The sequence below is a fragment of the Ictidomys tridecemlineatus genome, chromosome 12, assembly GCF_052094955.1.
Source record: "Ictidomys tridecemlineatus isolate mIctTri1 chromosome 12, mIctTri1.hap1, whole genome shotgun sequence".
In the NCBI taxonomy this organism is placed as follows: domain Eukaryota; kingdom Metazoa; phylum Chordata; class Mammalia; order Rodentia; family Sciuridae; genus Ictidomys; species Ictidomys tridecemlineatus.
Genome location: NC_135488.1, coordinates 65249141 through 65271541, shown reverse-complemented (window position 1 = coordinate 65271541; position 22401 = coordinate 65249141). Strand labels below are relative to the sequence as shown.

Sequence of the window (22401 nt, the reverse complement as noted above, 5' to 3'; positions counted from 1 at the left end):
CATTCCTCATGGACAGATGCTAAATTGTGCAATCCCAGAGTCTGCCCACTGTGTCATATTTCCAGCACTGCACATGGCGTATTTATTAATTATAAAGCAGCCCAGAGGACTGTACAATATTCGTGACCCATGGAAGACCTACACTGCACAACAGATGGGCAGTTCTATGGCTCTGTTTCTTGTAAAAATCCCCTCAGGCACCGCCCCCCCCCCACTCTCTCTTCCAAGATTTCATCTAGAAAAGATGGCATTCTGGACTCCATTCACATTGCCAGGACTGGATACAAAATATAAATAGAATCAATTGTAGTTGCTGTAGCAGGGCAGAAAATCTTAAAAAAAAAAAAAAATCGTTTGCCTCAGCAGTCATTAATTAGACTCAGACTTTGCAGACACTCGGGCCAGGCAGTTTTCCTAAGATGCTGGTTTCTATTCAGCTTTTTTAAAAGCCTCAAAGTAATATAAATCCCATAGCTTGAACAGGTACAAAGATGCGGAGGGGGCATATCCCACTCCTGTGCAGCTCCTTCTCTCCCTAGGAATCTGGTAAGACCCATTGTAAAAGCAACAGCAGAATTTTAGAATAAAATCAGCTCCCACAGAAGGCCATTTCCTTCCCCAGCACGACAAGCTCATCTTACTAAGTCAACCCCGTTTGGAGTTCACAGCTATCTGAGCTTTCCTTCTGAAAATATGAAAGGAAAATAGCTTAGAGGGAAACAAAAAAAATGAATTTCCTCAGTTTCAGAAGCTTGTTTGTCCTTCACTTCTCCAGACCAGATGCTCATTGTGTGTGAAACTAACAGAGAAGAACAGCATTGGTGTAAGCGAAGCGTGAGTTTCCTTCCTCAGCAAAAACTTCTGCGTGTTCTGAGGCAAAGCTTTATTGTTTTAAATCCCATAACCTTTAATGATGTGTTTTGTGCATGAGAGAGTCTTTATTTGGTATAATGTCCTAGCATACATAAAACCATGTATGAATTCCAGGAAAGCTGTGTGGATAATTTTCAAATTCTATTTTAGAGTCAGACTCTGTCGAACTGACATGAACTTAGGATAATGGCCATTGTGAACAATAAAGGTGGAGTGGAATCTGAAGTGTGGAATGGAATTTAATTAGGAAAAGTGAATATGTCTTTTTTTTCCTTACATTTTACTAATAAATTATACAGTCAATCACTTCAAAATTCACAGAAGCAACACTGACAATCTTGAATTCGTAGAGGAGCCACTTTTATGTCCCAGGCTACCTGGATGTTCCTAAAAGCAGTGACCCCCAGGCTTATCCACCGTGCTTTCGGCCATCAGCTGTGATGGAGGGTGTGGTCCTTCTGAGGAGCCTGAACCCCACCTGCCAAACACCGACCTCTACTTATTTTTTTCAAGTAAAGAGGTCAAGGCCTTTTACAAAAGCAGGCCAACCTAGATCTTTGGGGGAAAGGACACACTGACAATGTGACTGTTGAAGAGATCAGCCATTGAGGAAATGGAGGAGATGAAGCAGTCCTCCTAGGAAGGCAGTTAGTTCCCAAAGATGATCTCGCTTAACGTGAAGAGCCAGTCGCTACAGGATGCAGAAGACAATCTTGTATTCAGATGACTTTCTAATTCCACTTCCAAGGGAAAAAAAAAGGAAGCTAATACATAATGTGCTATAATCCCATTTATAAAGCCATGCAGGAAGTGTGCCATATATTCATTTATTTATCCAATAAGTATTTATTTAATGCCTACCTATGCCGGGTTAGGCATCATGGCTATGGCAGTGGGTGAAAACAAATCCAATCCTTGCCCGGGTAGAGTTCATAATCCACAAAGACAACAACCAAACAATCAAAAAACAAATATATATGATTTTGAACTATGAGAATTCCTCTGAAGGATGGTGGTTTACACTAAATTGTAGGTAAGTGTGGTGGTACTGCACTGGTCAGAGTACCAGGACTTAGTGGCAGAGTTTATACTGAAGTAGTAGCATGACAAAGAGAGAAGAGTAGGATTTTTTTGTCTTAGGAAACTAGACAGATGCAACCTGTCAACAGATAGCTAACCAGCCTCAAACCAGCCTACTTCATAAAACAAGTACATTCCCCTCGATGTAAGGAAGGCATCAAGGAACATCCTCCAAAAGACTTTTTGAAAACATGTGAAAGCAAAAGGCCCCTGTACTATGAATGGAAAAAAGAGGATCATCCATGATAAACCCACGCAACAGGAAATGGCCAAGTAAAGATTGACTAATGTGGGGGAAAAAGAGGCATGTCTGTCATAAGGCAGAGATTCCTAATAACTGTGCAAAATATTCACTGTTCTTTAAGGATTCTTGAGAAATCTCTGCATAAACAGAGAATTTTATAACAAAGGACATTAGATTTTTAGACTCCAAAGAGAGCAAATTCTTTTATACAACCTGGACTGGTCCACAATGGATTTCACTTAAACATATTAAACAGCTCTTTGAACTTGGTAAAGTCCTTTTCCAGCTGCTACCTCTCTTGCTCCCCCAATAATTCAAGAAGGTTCGAGAAAGTAACCCTACCAGTAACAACACATTGCATTTAGTTCTTTATGGATTTAAGCCTGCTTTTTCTTATTGAAAGCTATCCAAAAGTTGGCAGGAAAATAGTTTAACATGGATTCAGTCTCCACTATATGATTAAGCATGAGGCTCCAGTGAGTGACTGAGCAGAAACATATATGAACTGTGGTTCCTGCCCAAGGGTTGTAGCAGCAGTGGTAGGTAACGACACACAGCTACCATTCTTTGAATATGTGTCAGATGTCCTCCTGTGGGCTTTTTACCAAGGTTGTTCAGAACACATTTCTTGGTGTCTTATTTTCACAAAGTACACAGGCCAGCTGGTGGCCAAAGGGTTGGAAAATAGTTTAACATGGATTATCTGTTGAGCGATCAATTTTGTCTTCTGTCTATAAGACAAAAACCTTATAGCTTGCCTTGATCTCACTCTGCCTCACCTCCAATCCCCCATGAGTTTTATCACCTAAGTTCAATTGATTTTACAAACTCAATATCTCTGCATGCAAGTCTCTTATTTCATTGAACCATCATGCAACCCTTTGAAGTCATGTTTTCCTTATTCGGTTTTATGGATGAGATTCTGAGGTTTAATAACCTGTCCAAGCCCAATGGCCAGTAAGTGGTAGGGCTTGGATCTCAATGTAAACATATTCAGAGCTCAAATCTCTTCTCTATCTCTGGAGCCCAAGTTCTTGGTAATAATAGCTCACATTCATCAAGCACATAACCAGGTTCCAGGCACTGTGCTATGCTCTGCCTGCATGATCTTATTTAATCTTCCCAGCCTAGTGACTTTATGCTTAAGCTTTTGATAGTATATCATGATCCCACTCTTACAGATGAGGAAAGAGATTCAGAGAAATCATGGGGCTTGCCCAAGTTTTCACTGCTCAAGCCCAAGAAATTTGATGCCAGACTAGTATTCAGTGTGCTCAATTGCTTCCCAAAATTGGGGTTCAAAAAGTTCAAAGAATCATCAAGGAGCCTAGATCAGGTAAGTGTAGGATCACAGCCAAGACCCAACTCCTCATGTGAGATTATATCTGAAGCCTGTGGTAGTATAGGCCTGGTCTATTATACGAACCAATTATACCTTATCTCGATGTCACCCCAACCCTGTGTGAGTCTCTTTTCATCTAGTGATTTCCCTTTAGTGATTCCTGGGAGCTGTGTCTTCACCTCCTCCATAGCTACTGTTGCCCGGGGCAGGGGAGGAAGCCTCTACCTCCTCACTGCCCTATAAGTCTGCAGTCCCTACACTGATCTGCTGTCTACTATAGTTCAGACAGACTAATGACCCTGTGACTGGGCTGCTAATAATCAAGGGAACCCCCCACATCCACTTGGTACCATTATGACTTCCTACTTTTTGGAAGCAGACATTTGAAACAAATAGAAGTCATCATTCCAGACAAATCCTGCCCATCCCCCTCACTGATAAATTTTCCTCCATTGGCTGTAATGCATCCCTTCCAGATGTTTTAAATTAAGATTGGGAAAGCTGTGTTTTTACTTGATTGAATCACAGCACTTGGCTGACATTTTTTGGCCCTTCATGCACTCCTTAGATTTATCAGCTAATTGCACACACTTTGAGAGAATAATATAGCATATGTATGTTTTGACAGACTCTGTTAGTGTGTCTTAGTGGTCAAAGATTCACTGTTGTTTCTTTTACTGATCCCTGGTTAGATGTTAGAGTTGGTTCAAAAACATGGATCCAAATCCAGAAATTTATGTACATGGAAATTTTATATATGTGTCTTGGGAAATGGAGACAGGATAAATCCGATTGTTTAGTTCTTATTCTTGGACTGTTTTGAAATCTTTAAGTTGTAGGTGATAAAATAACTTATTAGGAGATGTCCAATGCCTGAGGAATTTTATTTAAAATGTCCAAAAATAGCTTCATGTTGTTCTAATGCCACTATTTACCAAGGTTTTGCCTCCGAGTTAATTCTTCAAATGTGGCCTGTTTGGACGCTCATGTCATGGAAACCACTGGGTGAGATGGCCCATTAGGCACTAAGAGCCCAATGGCAGAAAACTGGAGATGGGGGAGATCCTCACATCCAGGTGCAGCAGCTGTCATTTTGGTTACAAGTCACTGTGCCCCAGGATCCAGGCAAGCCCCAGTCATGGGACATTGCTGAAGGCATGAGTCCAGAAAGGCAGATGGACCACAAAAAAGGGAGGATGGAAAAGCCAGCAGGGAAATTTGGGTGCCCTGCATGTGTCTTTGGGGTCCCTGATGCCAAATCAGACTGAAAATGAAGAGAAAGTCAGAGCTCACTGTTGACCCTGGGTGCCCAGAGCCAGGTGTGTGAGGACCACAGACTCCAACAGAGATGCACGAGGGATACAGGAGTTTGGAGCACTCGCTTCCTGCTGTGGTCAGGCAGGCTTAGGGGCCAGTGGAGGTACCAAGGTTGCACCTGCGTCTGGAGGGCAGGGGGCTGGTGAGCCAGAGGCCAGGAAGTAAGGCACAAGCTCAGGGAACAGCTCCCAACTATAGAATTAGTAAACAGATAGGGGAAGCAAAGCACTAAAATGCCATGGAATTGTACAGAGTGAATTCTAGAAATGCCAAAAAAAGAAATGCTGCTTTGCATGACTTAGATATAGAGAGTTACCTAAAGGACATGGTTGTAAAGGAACCTGTTGGGATAACTTTTAATGTTTTATCATGTAAGCATCAGAGAAAGATTTTTCTTAAGCTTATTTCTTCATTTCCTTTCACAATGCTTCTCTATGAGGACGCCCAGATTTCCCTCTGGAATGGGTAAATATTAGCTCTTCTGAGAAATGGTTTTTATTCCACAGGTTGAAACACTCATAAATGTCTGACTTTTTCACTTGCTACTACTAGAAAGCTTGGAATTAAGTCCACTCCTAGCGAGGAAATAAACTCCTCAGAGCATATTTTTTGTGTTCTTTTCTCACTCACTGTATCAACTTTCTCCTGTCTGCCCTTGAATCCATTCCCCCATTATAATTTATTGCATCTTTATTTTATTGTGTCTTGTGGTGTATGTGTTGCTTAAGTTGGAACAAGAAACATATCTAACTAAATGTATCAATGCAAATAAATAGACATTCCCCACTGCAAAAAGATGGTTTCTTCTTTTACAGTTTAAATTTTATAATTATATCATTAGTTGCTTTAACAAATGTCTTTTCATGAATAGGAAAAAAAATGGTCTTCTTCAGCCCCCTGAACCATCTCCAATTTCAAAGTAGTAAGCCCCCAGAAATGATATCACATTTGGTTAGCAAATTAACTCAGTGTTCCATACTTGTTTAAAATATTTGGTTCAAATTTTAGGATCTGTATTCAACAAGAGGCAGGATTCATAACTAGTAGAGAGAAGTCCGACCGGGCAGATGCCCTGCTCTGGCCAGAAGTCTTCATTACTAATTCCCTGTGTGGTCGTTGGGTTCATCAGACTCCCAGTGAACCCTGCAAGGCTTATTTCCAGAGTAGAGTGCATTTCCTCTTAACTAAGGCTCAGGTCCCCTTGAAGAGAGGGGCACAGCTCTCTGCCCCATCCTCTTTCCAGATTTTTCCTACAAAAGAAGAGTAATCTGTGCAGCACCTAGGGACAGTTGGTCATCCGCACCTTAGCCCTCCAGCCTTATCTATTATCACTCTTTTATTTCTACTTTTCAAGCTCTTTTTGTGGTAGCTGAAGGGGTCTGTGCATTTCTACTTTCTCACTTCCTCTCCTGCCATTCCCAACCTGGACCCTAACATGCCCTTGCCCACCTTTCTCCATTTCCTCTCCACCCTCAGTTCCCACCTTTTTCATGAAACCCTTAGAAATGTCCCTGCCCAAACTATCTTCCCCAAGAACTTCAGAGCTCCCACTATGTGTCTCCTCACCCTCGCTCCCACCACATAACTGGTCATTGTCATTTATCATGTCAAGTGTACATCATGTTTCAAGAACTCTTTATCAAGCCTCTGCTGATAATTCTTTTTTTTCTATCTCTCCTTTTCTTTCTTTCCTTTCTTTTTTTTTCTTTCTTTCTTTCTTTTTTTTTTTTTTTTTTGGTACCAGGGATTGAAACCAAAGGCACTTAACCACTGAATCACATCCCCAGTCCTTTTTTTGTATTTTATTTTGAGACAGGGTCTCACTGAGTTGCTTAGGGCCTTGCTAAATTGCTGAGGCTGGCTTTGAACTCACCATCCTCCTGCCTCAGCCTCCTGGCTGCTGGGGTTACAGGCATGTGCAACTGCTCCCAGCTGCTGATAATTCGTATTCATAATTCTTATAGGACACCCAACAGCATCTAACACAATCTGGCACATTAATGTTTGGTGTTGATGATACTAGTAAAGATATTACCCTCCCTTACACCTACTGCTGCTCTTAATGGCTTTGAATTTTCCTATCTGTATCTCAATTATCTCTTAACAAATTATGCTAGACATTTACTTTTTTATTTCTTCTCCTAGATTTTGAAGAAGTCCTGCATTGAAATTCTAGCAGCTGAACCATCCACCATATGTGCAGGAGGTAAATTGAAATTAAGTGCTAATTGCTTTCATACCATTGATATTTTGAATTCAAATCACATGTTTACTTCTTTGGTAGGGAGCGGTGAAGATAGGGCAGGAAGAGGGTGGGTGAAAAAGGGAATATAAATTGCTAGCTTGCTTATCTTCAAGGGAAGAAAGAAAAGAAAGAAGCAACATGTCCATATTTTTAAAGTTTGGAAAAGTCCATCCAAATACTGTCCTCGTGGTACCAAATTACAAGGGAATTCTAGAAATGCTGAATTCCCACACCAGTACTGAATACTGACCCCAGTCTGCCTCTGGAAAGAAATGGAGTCACCCAACAAGCACAGTGGGACATGCATATAATCTCAGCAGCTCTGGAGGCTGAGGCAGGAGGATATCAATTTCAAAGCCAGCCTCAGCAATTTAGCAAGGCCCTAAGCAACTTAATGAGATCCTGTCTCTAAATAAAATATTTTTTAAGAGGGCTGGAGGTATAGCTCAGTGGGTAAGCCCCCCAACCCCAGGGTTCAATCCCTAGTACCAAAAAAAAAGAAGAAGGGGAGTCACCCTTCATCCTCATGTCCCTTATGGATACCAGATGATCTCAGTAACTGACCATAGGCCACTTCTGAAATGTTGAGATATGTAAGTGTTTAGTGGGTGCTATCCTTTCTACATTGTTAATATATTTACTTAATTGTTCAATCCACCAGTCCTCATAAAATGGTAGTGTACAACTTCAGTTGTCCTGATAGAAGCCATGATAATTTTGTCATTAATACAGGAAGTCTCTACTTACATTCAGAAGCAGCCTTTTTTGAATCACAGTGTTTTCTCCAAGTGATGAAAACTGGGGTCTTGCTCTTTCTGTGTTTTATAATAGGCTGCCTGAGACATCAGCCATGCCAGCTCTTCTCCTATAATTCCAGACAGATTTCCCTTCATTCATTTAAAAAGCATTGTTAAGCATTTGCTACACACCAGGGACTGTGATGGGTGCTGGAGATACAAGAAGGACCAACTGTCTGCATGAGCCCCTGTTCCCTGGGGACTTTCATCTTTCACTATCGAGAGTTCTCTATTGAGATCAGTTGTCTGGCCTCACAGAATATCAAGTGCTGGTCATTATTTGCCAACAGAAAATATGACAGGCAACCCTGATAAGACAGTGAGCCTTGAAGGAATACCTTTCAGGCTTATCAGACACTATACATTTCAATGCTTACGGCATGTTTTATTGGTATAAATGAGGGAATCACTTGAGGATTTCCTCCCAGTTTCTATATGTTAGGACAGCTGAAAGATTCTCAAGGAGTTAGACACTAACTAAGATTACAGTAAGTAATCTGCCAACATGAAAGTATTAAGTATACGTATAATTACATAAAGTTAGCAATCTTGGCATCTAATTACCTACATACATAAATATAAACATACTAAATGCATATAGATATTAACACATATAAAGATGTTAGCAGAATACTTGATGACTAATTCAGAAATATGTTAACGTTCCAAAGAAAAGCAATAAAAAATTACCTATTGATGTTTAAATAAATTGCTACCTAGCAATACAGATGGCAGAGGAAACTATTTTTTTATCCCTCCAAGGAAAAAAATTCAAAGCTTCACAATTTGACAAAAAAATATGAACACATAAACATAGTGTCAGAACATTTTAAGGGGCTTCTCTGCATAAGGAGCTTCAGGGAGACTTTATTAACTTCAAGGTAAATCATCACTTTGGGTTCTGTGTGCTTCTGGTACAGAAAATGTGTGGGTTATTACAGATCAGTCTTGTGAATTGTGTGTGAGAGCATAATACATTTTTATAGTTCCCTGATTTTACAGCAAGTGGAAAACAAGGAAGCCTTCCATTGTGCAATTATCCCATTCATGAAGAAAACCCAGACTTCCAGTTTAGCAGTCCCACTGGATGTGTTGCAACCATGTGATACGCAGAAAGTCCAAAGTCCATGAACACAATTTCTAATTCACGGGCATCATCGGCTCCCTTCCTGTAGGCATCCTGAACACACAGGAGGAAGCTTATCTCTCCCCACTGCCTGCTGCCTCGCCAAGTGCCTGGCACTTAACACGTGGTCAGTAAAAGTTGACTGAACGTCTTGCTTCTTGCACAGAGCCACTGCCTTTTGCTTATTTGATCCTCATTGACTCCTTTCATAAGAAGTTAATGTTCTACCTTGAACTGTCTAATGAAAATAGCACAATTAGAAATTCATAGCCAAAAATAGAACAAGACCAAATATAAGCAAAATCTTAACCATATAGACAAGAGAAAAGCGCTCCTCTATAATCCTAGTCTCAGCAAGTAAACCAAAATCCCTTCACATACCATTAACGTGTTCAAGACTATAAAAGCACTGCATATATAAACTTGAATATGGCGCAGAAATGTGAGGGCCACAATACCTGATCCTAGGAAATTAGTGGATTTTTTTAACACATTTCTTTTCTTGTGGGGTTTTTTGTTTTGTTTTGTTTTGTTTGGGGTTTTATTGTTTGTTTGTTTGTTTGTTTGGTATCAGGGATTGAATGATAGAACTCAGGGGCACTTTTTCTGTATTTCTATTTGTTTATTTGTTTGTTTGTGTTTAATTTTGAGACAGGTTCTTGCTAAGTTGCTTAGGGCCTCACTAGTTGCTGAGGCTGACTTTCAACCTGTGATCCTCCTGCTTCAACCTCCCGAACTGCTGGGATTATAGGAGTATGTGCCACCAAAACTGGTTTAATACATTTCTTTTTTTTTTTTTTTTAAGAGAGAGTGAGGAGGGGGGAGAGAGAGAGAGAGAGAGATTTTTAATATTTATTTTTTAGTTCTCGGCAGACACAACATCTTTGTTGGTATGTGGTGCTGAGGATCGAATCTGGGCCGCACGCATGCCAGGCGAGCGCGCTACCGATTGAGCCACATCCCCAGCCCTTAATACATTTCTTATTCAATGAAAAAGAAAAATAAGCAAATTAAGAATTAGTAAAAGGTTTTTTTAAAAGCTAAGTGAAATACAAGAAAAAAGTAAAAAATGCACTAAAAAATTAAACAAATTAAAGCAATTTAACTGATAAATTATTCCCAGAGCTATTTTCTTGGTAGAACCAAAAAGATAGATAAATCTCTGATAAAGTCAACCTAAAGGATCTTTCTTTAGATATTTTTACCATCACTGGCATGTTTGTAATATCACATATTATAGACAAACTATCCTGTATCAGAGCAAACCATCCAACTATATTTCCTTTATCTCTAATAAAGAAAAAAAGTAACACAAGACACAGTAATGTAAGCTAGTCATAAATTTTGAGAAAAGGAAATCTCCTACTTCTCTTAAATCAGAATCATAAGGGTAAAAGAAGGACTGGAAACAGGAAGAGCTGAAAATGAAATTGACAAAATTATTCCGGGTCCATATATGAATACACCATAATGAATTTCACCTTGTATGTATATCCATAAAGCCCCAATTAAAAAATAAAATAAATGAGTAGAAGAAAGACCTTTGAGGAAGAGGAGCAGGAGAAGGGAGGAGACGGTGAAAATGGAAGTACTAGAGATTGTAATGCAGCCAATTATATTCCACATATGCATGAATATTTCAAAAGGAACTATTATGTCAAATGATAATGCAGTCATTAAAAAGGCATTTCAAAAACATGCTGATTACAAAATAACGTTTCTAGGAAGAAAAATCAAACCTCTAAAGGATAGCCTTACATCAAAAGTTCTTCCATGAGTTTCCTGAAGGTCAGTCATTGACTGTTCTCTGTAGTCAGCAAGGCTTTCAGGAAGCATTGGAGCCCATTCCATTGTCCATTGAGATCCTGGAGCCAAAACCTAAGCATGACTCCTCTGTGATTTTCATTAGGCTACTTGGAGGATCCAGGGCTTACCAGGGATTTCCATGAGAGTGTTTCAAAAAGCATGAACTGCGGTACAAAACAAGGTGGCATTATTGTCATCAACATCATTTTAATGAGGATTTAAAGGTTAAATATGGTGCTAATCATGTCATATCTAGATGAGAAAAACATGCGTGTGTGTTTCTCCACTGAAAGAAAATCAGGGAGGACATTGATAGAGTTCAGAGTATCTACTAAATAACTAATTAATTCAATATGTGTTGTGGGAGAGGGTAAACAAGGAAACAACTGTTCCCATTTCTCAAGTACCATGGTCGGATCAAGTCCTAGACAGATCTTGAAAGAAGGCAGAATTTACTTTCATCTAAAACATTGTCTCCGAGCCCTCTCCCCTCGTTCTCTAAATTACATGCCTTCATTGGCCCCCAAAGCAACCCTGCTAGGGAGCCCCACCCAAGTCTGTCTCTGCTGATGACTGCATTCCCCCAAGACCATGATCTCACCTGGCTCTTGCCCCAACTCAGCCTCAGCCATGGTTCTGATAGTAAACTGAGCTCTGAAAGAGGCCTCGAGATAATGCCCTGGGTGGACAACAGAATCCCGATACCACACGGGCCTCTAGGTGCAGGGCCGCAAAGAAAGTGAAATGTAATGAGACAAATAGAAAAGTTTCATACCTGGTCTGAAATAGCCAGTTTCACAAATCAGCAGTTTTGGGCAAATCTGACTTAGTTACAATTTTTTTCAAGGGACAAGAAAACACAAGGACCATCCTAGCTCTCTTGACAGCCAGTAAGAACACCTTTGGCCAAAAAGGACTGATGCAATCTTAGGGTGCATCAGTAGTCATCTAGGTCCTAGTGTGGGGTTCAGACCACATGGTCCAAGGACCATCCTTAAAGAATTGCAGCGACAACTGCGTGTCCACAGGAGACAGTGATGGAGCTGAAAACCACGTGTAATGATTCATTCACATGTCTTTCTTCTCCCTTCCTTCCCTCTTTTTATCCTTCCTTGCTCTTTTCCTGCTTATTTCTTTCTTTCTTTCTTTCCGGCAATTCTTAGTATCGACTATGGCGATGTGAAAACCTATGAGTACAAAAACTCACTGGACTTGCTCCCAGTCTCCCATGAAATGCAGTCAGCTCTGAGAGATTGCCAGATGCTCAAATAAATGACAAGACCATGCACTGAGCAATATAGCAGAGGTCTGCTCCTGCCCAGTGGAGATGAGATGCTTGTGAAATGAGGAAAGATTAAAATAACCAGAGATTAGACAAAGAATTGAGACTCAAGAGTATCTTCCAATGTCTGGAGGATTCCCATGCAGAAAGGAAATGTGAGACTCATTAAGCATAAGCTTCAGGAGACCACCACCGGAGAGGCCAGACTTCAGGGAGGCAAATGTTGATTTCATCCATGCAACTTTCACAACTCAAGTTTTCCAACAACAGCGTGGATGGCCTGAGGTCTCCACCTCTAGGATTATGTGAGCAATGGCAGAATGGCCATCTGTAACCAGATGCTACCTACAGGAGACCTCCATTGGGTCTCTTTTTACAACTTGAAGTTTCTAAAGATTCCATTCAGTTTTGGCTAAGGTATTAATGGCTGATTTATTTTTTAATGACTGAAGAAACAAGTACTCCTGAAACTATTTTTCATTTTAACTGGAGATTCTAATACAGAGAGACAGTTCAGGCAATATTTAATCTGTTCTGGTTAAAAAAAAAAAAACTCAGTCATTGATGAAATTATCTGGGGAGAGGAGCCTTCTCAGAATTCCACTCTCAGGAATTATAAACTGGCAACCTCTGGACCTTAGCTAATCTGCACACATGTTCTTTTTGAGCCACATTGCATTTTTTGAAAATTTAATTTATTGCTAACATTTGAAAAATTCAGATTTTGCCTAAAAATTCATATTTTCATCTTGTTAAAATCAGATCCAGTCATATGGGACCTGTGTTTATTATAAGGTAATGGTTATTAGAGATTGAATAACTTCCCTCTAAAAGACACATGTTGAATAACTTCCCTCTAAAAGACACATGTGCTCCCCACCAGTCCCTGTTGTTACTCCAATGACTAGAACAATTATAGTGTTGCCATTTAGCATGGTGCTTACATCACTGACTCATAGTCCCTCATTTTAAGTATTCAGAAGTCATCTACTAGTGGAGAGCCTTTATAGCAACTTTGGCATTACCTACATTTAAATAATTCTGCTTTGCTCACAATATGGACTTTTCAAAAACTTCCTAGTTGGGTGCAGTGGTGCACACCTATAACCCCATCCACTTAGGAGACTAAGGCAGGAGGATTACAAGTTTGAGGCCAACTCAGCATCTTAGCAAGGCCCCCTGTCTCAAAATAAAAATTTTAAAAGGTTTAGGGATGTAGCTCAGTGGTGAAGTTGAGTTCAATCCCTATTACCAATCCCCTGAGTTCAATCCCTATTACCAAAACTTACAAATAAAAAGTTCCTATTAGATATTTGTACAGATTAGCCTCTGTGTACTTAGGAAAATTGGCCCTACAATAGTTTGGCTCCACCTAATTTAGTCCCTTTCTAGGAAATGCATCCTGTGCGTGAGCACAGTTTAATTCTGGTCCAACTCAGCCTCAGACTTGCATAGATCACAGTATGCTGTGTAAGCAACTACTCCAGGAAGGAAGTAATTGGAATCAGTGTGCAACCTGCCAACTGTTCTGCATTTGAAGTTCTCATAAGAACATCCAGAAAAGGAAGTTGTAATGAGCTTCTCACATTGTCATCACAGAGACAGTCACATCATTCCTACTGTGTTCCCCACTGGTTCTGATAGAGCTGGGTGAGTTAGCCCACAGGGAAAATCGTTTCAGGCTTCATACTTACCATCTGGAAATTAGCTGCTTAAAATAGACACATTCAGGCAACATCAGGTAGTGGTTCCATTTCTTTCTCTTCTTGTTTTTCAAAGGACTCCTGCTGGGTCACTAGGCTTCTGAATGGATTGTTTCATCTCTGCTAGTCTTTCCTTTCATTTAAAGATATTTCCATTCTCATTCACTATTGGTTGGAATGTAAAATGCTACAACTGCCTTGGAAAATAGTTGGACAGTATCTTTAAAAAGTTAAATATATGCCTACCATATGACCCAGCCGTTGCACCCCTAGGTGTTTATCTAAGATAAAAGAGAAAAGGAAATCTGTGACCAAAGATGTATATAACAAAAGTCCATAACAGTTCTATTTGTAAGGGCCCCAAACTATAAGCAACTCACATGTTCATCATCTGGTGAGTGGATAAACCAAATTGTGATAATACTCAGCAATAAAAAGCAATAAATTATGTTTAAACCTAAAAATAATCATAGATGAGTCTTAAAATAATTATGCTGAATAAAAGAAGCCAAGTCCAAAAAATACTTATTATATGATTCTATTTTCATAAAATTCTAGAAAATGCAAACTCATGTACAGTTACAGAGAGCAGATCCGAGGTTGCAAGGAATTGGAGGTCAGGAAGAGCAGGAAGAGAGATTAGAAGCAGCACAAGGAAACTTCTCATCAGCCATCAGAAAGCACCTATTAAATATCAGTCTATATATTTTATGTTAGATGTTCGTGCCACATTAAGCATTAGTAGGAGAGCAAATTCAAACTAACTCACAAGATGAAATTGCACCAAGAGTAATTTGGCACAAAAGTCCTGAGTGAGCAGAGCAAGCAGAGAAGATGTAGCTGTCTCGTTTTCCAATAAGGTGACTGATGGGCAATCTTTACTGAAGTCATCTCAAAGCTACAGTTTTCACATTTTTTTAGAAAAAAATGGAATAAAAGCAAAGAAAGAAAAGAAGGAACAGAATGGAATAAGTTTATCAAACCGCTGACTTTTTTCCTTGGTTTAAATTGAGCTATAATGCACATACTATAAAATCCACCTTATAAACTGGACATTTCAGTGGTTTTCAATATATCAGAGAGTTGTGCAACCATAACAATATTGATTCCGGAATACTTTTATTTGCCAAAAAGAAACCTATGCCCATTAAGCAGCTGTTCCCCCTTCCTCCTCCTTCCAACTCTAGTCTAGATGATCTACTTCCTGTCTCTATGGACCTGCTAATCTGAACATTTCACATAAATGGAATCATGCAATATGTGGCCTTTTGTGTCTGACTTCTTTCATTTAGCAGACTGTTTTTAATGTTCATCCATGTCATAGCAGGTTATCAAAACTTGATTTCTTTTTATGGCTAGATAATATTCCATTGTATAGAATAATATTCCATTTTATAGAAATACTATATTCATCAGCTAATGGACATTTGAGTTGGTTCCAGTTTGGGTCTATTATTTTACAAAGACATACCATTTTACATGCTCACCAAAAATGTACACAGCTTCTAATTTCTTCACCAGTACTTGTTATATTATTATTATTATTATTATTATTATTATTATTATTATATCATGGATTGAACTCAGGAGTGCTTATCCACTGAACCACTTCCCTAGCCCTATTTATTTATTTTAAATTTTGAAACGGGTTCTCTTTAACATGCTTAGGCCCTCACTAAGTTGCTAAGGCTGGTTTTGACCTTGCAATCCTCCTACCTCAGCCTCCCAAATCACTGGGATTACAGGCATGTACCACTGAGCCCAGTTATCCATTTCTTTTAGTGTAGCCATCATAATGGCTATGAAGTAATACCTCATTGTGATATGTATTTGCATTTCTCTAACGACTAATGATGTTGAACCTCTTTTCAGTCATTGACGTCATAAAATTAACAGTATTAAAATTGGCTGGCTCCTAAGTAAATAACTACCTTGTCCTTCCCCTTTTTCCCTGTGTCAACATGTATTATTTATTTGTTCATTCAGTGAGCCCATATTGAGGCCAACTCAACCCTGGGTTAAGCACAGTCAAGCATTAAGAAGAAATAGAAATGCCTGATGTTGCCATCAGAAAACTTATAGTTGGGAATAAAAATGACTAAAGAATCATAATGAATTTATATCTTTTAAAACATTCTTAAATGATATGTTTCGTAAAAAAAAAATTAAATCAGGTAGAAAATTCCTCTCTAAAGTCCTATGGTCCCTAGACATTTCTGTAGAAAACTGTAATCCAAAATGAAAATTGCCTAAAAACAATGAGTCTTACGTATTTTGAAAGGTAGAACCAAGGCTTTGTGGCTAAATGGAGTTAAAGTGATATATCCCAGTTCTAATGTGCCCTGGCTCTCACTTGCTGGTAGATTCATTCAACAGCATTTAGTTACATAACATCTTTGTGCAAAGAGCTGACACTCTGGTTGGGCTGCCGGGTCAAATATTCAGTTTCTGGAAACCAAATGTGTGCACTGACAGAGAAATTGTACCAGGCAGGCTGGGAGCTCGTCTTTCTGCTCTCCTGTGCTTCTCAGGGCCTCCTTTCCTCCACCTCCCCAGGCCTGGAGATTGCTTTCTTTGGTTTCCACCAGGGCCAAACCATGGATCCCTGCTGTCTTTTTTTCCTAAACTCCCTGAGGTTGGGCCAAGCAGACATGTGTGCAGCCTCTTTTATAGAGGATTCACCAGCTGAACTGGTAATGCTGGAATATGATGTTAGAGAAGAGACCTTGGCACACAGTCTGCGTTTCCAAAGTCTTCTCTGCCTTTGCTGTTTTTTGAGGAAACCAGAGAAGTAGGCACAGCAGCAAGGCAGAAAAGCATTTGGAATCAGCAAAAACATCCAACAGCAGATGTCTGTATGTCTAGCATACAAACTAGGGAAAGAAATAGGTTTCTTTAGACTTAATTAAGCAAGTAAGATGCAATAAGATTCTTCCACAATGCTTGCCACTTAATAAAATGCTTGTTGAACCAACTGAATAATCAGTCACATGCCTGGAAAACATATAAATAAAAGTATTAAATCCATCTTTCTAATTTCTAAATGTAGCAATTTTGTCTCGGCATCAACAGGCATAGGAAAATCCTTAATAAGACCTATGGTCCTGAAAAATCATATGCCCATGACCTTCATTAGTATAATTCACAGCTTAGGCTCTAAACACTTGGATATAAGTCCCAGTGTGCTGCTTACTAATTACGTAACTCTGAGCGAGTCATTAAAATGTCAAAATCTCGATTTCCTTATTGTTAAGGTCTCTTATGCTTCTAAAAGCATTCTGTTCTTATTTGTACTCCTTGTGGTACATGTAGTGCCTCCGGCTTCTTTTACTTAGATTTCAGTTTCTTGCTTCACATCCAGGCCAGCTCCACTTTTCTGCAAAATGAGCCAAACACGCCTGAAATTAAAATAAAATAAGGTTCTAAAAAAAATCATAACTCCAACTTTTAAGTTACTCATCTGTCACAAGACAATGAGTATCTATTTTAGCATAATGGTTAGGAGGAAAATGGCCGATTTCTATGAGCATGGCATTTGGTTCCTGGCAGACCTGGATTCTGGTTCTGGTTCTGACAGTTATTATCTGTGTAATCTTGGACAAATTACCTGACCTCACAAAGATCAGTTTCTTCTTCCCTGTGCTACAGTGAGGTTGAAGTGACATCAGACATATTCAGGGTTTAGCACTGGAACTGGCACACACTAAAGGATTAACCATCAATTATTATGTCTTGGCAAACACGACTTCTAAATTAATTTCTTGGGAATGAAAGTGACATAGACTCAACAGTTACTTAACTCCAAAAGAGTCCCATATGCTAGTTCTCTAATTCCATTCTCCCTCCAACAAAGTCTGCATTTGGATAGCAGTTTACAATTGAAGATCCATTTGCACAAATACTGCATTTTTTCCCTCTGACTTTTAGTTTGTTTCTATTTTTATATGCCATATAGCATTATCCCAATTCCCAATTTTTATACACATAGGAGTGATAAAAATAAAAGAAAGTGGAGCATTGATCAGTTTTGAGCAAATATTCCTAAGTGTTGAGCTAATTTGTTAGTTGTTTTTTTTTCTTTGATACAACTATTGTAAATAATAGGATTTTATTCATATACATTAATTTAATTGTGCATCAGTGTTGAATAATATGCAGGCCTGGGAAATATATTATCTCTTCTATTTAGAGAGAAACAAGTGCTACACTCACGGGCCAGTGTCAATTCAATCAGGTCTTGCTTGACAATTGACCACAGATGAACAAGACTTGCATATATTGCTATGAACAGTTATTCCAGCCCCAGGCATAGTGGCGCACACCTGTAATCCCAGCAACTCAGGAGGCTGAGGCAGGAGAATTATGAGTTCAAAGCCAGCCTCAGCAAAGGCGAGGGGCGAAGCAACTCAGTGAGACCCTGTCTCTAAATAAAATACTAAATAGGGCTGGGGGTGTGGCTCAGTGGTTGAGTGTCCCTGAGTTTACTCCCTGGTACAAAAAAAAAAAAGACCAGTTATTCCTATATAAACCTACACACCATCACTGTGTCCCCCGCAGAGATAGGATTGCTGCAGCATATCCAACAACTACCACTAAAGCGGTGTTTTTCTAGTTGGGCGGTTAAAAAAAGACAAAAGAACAACAGCAGAGGTTACATAATTACATGCTGTACTGTTCAGTGCTGGCTGAGAAAGAAGTGGTTTCCAAAAAAAATGTTAGGCACCCTGGGCTCTAGAGAAATCCTTTCAGGATCCCAAAATGTAAAACAGACCCAAGGAGACTTTGGGTTGATTGAAGAAGGAATGGAGAATCCCTCTCTGTGGCCCCTCTTGCTGTTTTTAAAAACTTCCTGGGCTCAAAAATACAGGTAAGATTTGAATGGAAAGAGGAAGGAGGAAGGTATTCCAAATAGGAGGATCCTCAAGAGGAAAGGTAGGAAGGGGGGAGTTCACAAGACCAGGTAATAAGCCTTGGTCATGAACACCTGGTGAGACACAATGGGTTGGTGGGAAAGGGAACAAACATGGTTGCTTTGGGTTTCCAACAAATATTTTAAGCTTGGCGAAATAGCTAACAAATGCTGTTAAGTTAAAGCAGACCAGAAGCTCAAGGGTGATGGTCAAGTCACGTGTCCTGTCAATTCTCCATTTCAGAGTCATTTCAAGTCGTTGTGAGAGGAAATGGCTTCCGGCATGCCCGAAACGTGGACAGGGTCCTCTGCAGCTTCAAGATCAATGACTCGGTCACACTCAGTAAGTCCTTGCAGAATTGGTGGGTTTTTCAGCCTGCTTCAGGGGAGGGAATTCCCAGCCCATTTTTCTAGTAAGGCCACACACATAGAATCTGCAAAGAAGAGTCTTCATTACTGGAAAGTTCTCCAGCAGGGCACAGTTAGCCCTATCGTGCCTTGGTCCTGATCAGAAAAGGTGCCCCTCTGCGTGGGCACAGAACTGAGGGTGCCCCACTTGGGCAGCAGGGCAAGGCTGTGTGAGCCTCCAGTTCCCCACCAGCTTCACTGCTGCAAGCAGAGGTCCTGCTCCTGCCCATTTCCATCTACAAAGTCAGTCACTCCCAGTTGGCTGTGCAGGCATTGAATAATCAGGATTTGTGGAGTTGAGGTTTCTTAACAAAGCATTGCAGATTCTCCAGTGGGGGAAAAAAAAAGAGATGCCTTAAATTTATTAATCCTGAATAAACCAAAAGCCAAACTATTAGGTTTGCATGCGTAGATTCTGGAACATCTTTCCATCTGGATGATTCTTACTTGGAGTAGCCAAGAAACTCTCATCGTGGTGAATACCTTACATGAAATACAGGAATATGGAAGTAAAACGAAGTGCATTTCATGAGAAAAATGAATTGTCATAATATTGGAACCTGCAGGAGACATTTGCAGCAGGCAAGTTCTTAATTGAAAGCCATATGTGATTCATGGGGCTGTCCAGGAGAGTTGGGGAACACTGACTATGGGAGTTGCAGATGCCAGGAGCCCTGGTTATTGTTTGCATCTGGCATCCATCACACAGATAATTATTGATTCTGCATCTGCAATGATAAACAGCACTCATAATATACTGCATTTTCCCAAGTGCTCTGTGCTCTCAATGCTGTATCATTTTGTCACAGTGGCTCTAACAGGTAGAAAGAGCAAGGATGAGAGGACTTGCATTTACTAAATGTCTGACCACTCACACTAGTTCCATCCTCCTTAGAGCCCGGGGAGGGAGGTCTGATCCTGTCTTTCAAAAAGAATTGAGAGATGTGCCTTTTTTTTTTTTCCTCCCTGATGTCTTAAAACTCACTTGAATATTTAAACAGAGATATTTAGTGGCTTTCTTACAAACATCTGGAATTCCTGGCCTTGGAATAATATCAAACATTGGAAGCATTCAGAAAGTTTTTCTAAAAATTGGAAATGGTCTCACATATCCAAAAAGTGCATGCTGTTTGAAAACATTGTGCAATGTCCCTGAGTAGTCAAGGTGTGACAGTTGGATAAGTGCTCCCTGCAGAGTTCTTTTTCCCTTCAATTGTGATGTCACTTAAATCTGCATTCCCTCTCCTGAAACCAAAAACCCAAGTCTAATCAGAAATTCCTGGGGGTTTAATTCGCCTCCCAGACAAGAGAGCTTTCAAATTCAACTTCTATGAAGATAAATGGAAGTCACGGGGTGGGAAAAAAGTGCCTATTCTGTAGTCCATTACTTGAAAGGTCCCACAAGATGCTCTGTTAGGAAAGATGAAATGCCAATGTACAGTAACATTTTGAAGGCTTATTTTCAGCTTTAGCATGGAATTTCATTTCTTATGAAACCAGCTCATCTTCTTACTCCCTCCTCCTCTTATATATACTTACCAACACATGCAAAGGCTCTCAGCCTCATTCATATTCAAAAAGAAATAAAGGTCATTAGGTTAGGCAGTTGGCTTAAACCACAAATCTAATTAGCTTCCAGTACAGCACTAACAGTTAAAGAAGACTTTAAAGTTAGGAATAAAATAACAATACAACCCAGTTCACCACTGTTACGTAACATTGATCTGAGGTGTTATATCACTGTCCAATAGAACTCTCAGAGATGAAGGAAATCTACTGAAATGCTAGCCAAGATAGTAACCACAAGCCATAGGTGGCTGTTGGGCATTTGAATTAGGGCTAGTGCAATTGAAGAATTGAAATATTAATTTCTTTTGATTTTTAATCAATATAAGTGTACTAGCCACATACGCCAGTGACTACCATATTGGCCAATGCCATGAGCATTATAATACCACAAGAGAACAGATGAAAAATGTCACTGCTTTTTAACATATTTGTATTTTCCTAGAATACTAGAGTTAGCAAAGCTACTAGACTAATAAGAAGATTATCAAGCTCAATGTTTTCAAAATAAAATACCTCACATAAAACAATCAACAGCTTTACCAAAACCCAATAATGACCAGTTAGAAAATATCCTAGGAAAAATGTAGCAACAACAAATATAATCCAGGAACGGTGGTACACACCTGTAATCCCAGTAGTTTGGGTAGCGGAGGCACGAGTTCAAAGCCAGCCTCAGCAACAGCAAGGCACTAAGCAACTCAGTGAGACCCTGTCTCTAAATAAAATTCAAACTAGGGCTGGAGATGTGGCTCAGTGGTTGAGTGCCCCTGAGTTCAATTCCAAGTACCAAGGGGAAAAAATAAAATATATATAATCTAGTAAGAACTAATTTGATCATATTTGTAAACATATTTAAAAAGAAAGTTACAAAACTTTGTGAGGGAGATGAAGAAAGTCTGAATAAATAGAGAAGTGGTGTAAACTGAAGGGAGGGCACAGATTCAGGAGGCAAAGCACCAGGAGAAGAATCCTGGCTCTGTGGCCTTAGCAAGTCAGTTAACATCTCCATCCCTCAGTTTCTATGTCTCCAAAATAAGTATGGTAACAATGGCACCTTTATCACAGGTTGTTATAAGTTTTAAATGTGTGAGTTAGGCTTAGAACAAGGCCTAGCATCTGTAAGCAGCCAATGGCTACTGACTGCTAGTATGACTTTATTATTATCACTGTTATTAAGTGGAACAGTAACTGGGTGTTGTAAAAACATCAACTGTCTTCAAATGAATATTTACTTTTAATTCAGTCTCAATGAAAATTCCAGTGGGGCTTATTCAATTAACGAAATATCTTAAGTTTATATGGACGAATCATTGTACCCCCAAAAAGCCAAGAAAAAAAATGTGGAAACTTGCCCTAATCGATTTCAGGAAATATAAAAAGCTGCAGTAATTGAAACAATGTATAACTGGTATCATAATTGGCAAACTGAGCTTCATAATATGGTCCATAAACAGTTATGTACTTATGAGAATTTAGGATAAAATAAAGTGACCTTTCAAATCAGTAAGGAAAGAGTGAATTATTCAAAAATCACTGTTGAGACATCTAGCTAACCACTTGGAAAAACAATTAAATTTGATTTTTATCTCATACTTTACATTAAAAAATTCCAGATGAACTACAAATTTTAATGTGAACATGAAAACTATAAAATTACTAGAAGGGAACAAAAATAAATATTTGCATAATTGCCTGGCAGG

The 22401-nt window shown here is 39.4% G+C and overlaps 1 protein-coding gene across 1 annotated transcript in view; it reads left to right on the top strand.

The window, feature by feature from the left end:
• The window catches only part of Antxr1 (ANTXR cell adhesion molecule 1), a 226325-nt gene that overhangs the window by 69231 nt on the left and 134693 nt on the right, over positions 1-22401 (top strand). The window contains exons 9-10 of the mRNA XM_005322100.5: positions 7002-7062; positions 18969-19067. Coding sequence (XP_005322157.1) covers positions 7002-7062; positions 18969-19067 — 160 coding nt within the window. The remainder of the gene's footprint in view (positions 1-7001; positions 7063-18968; positions 19068-22401) is intronic.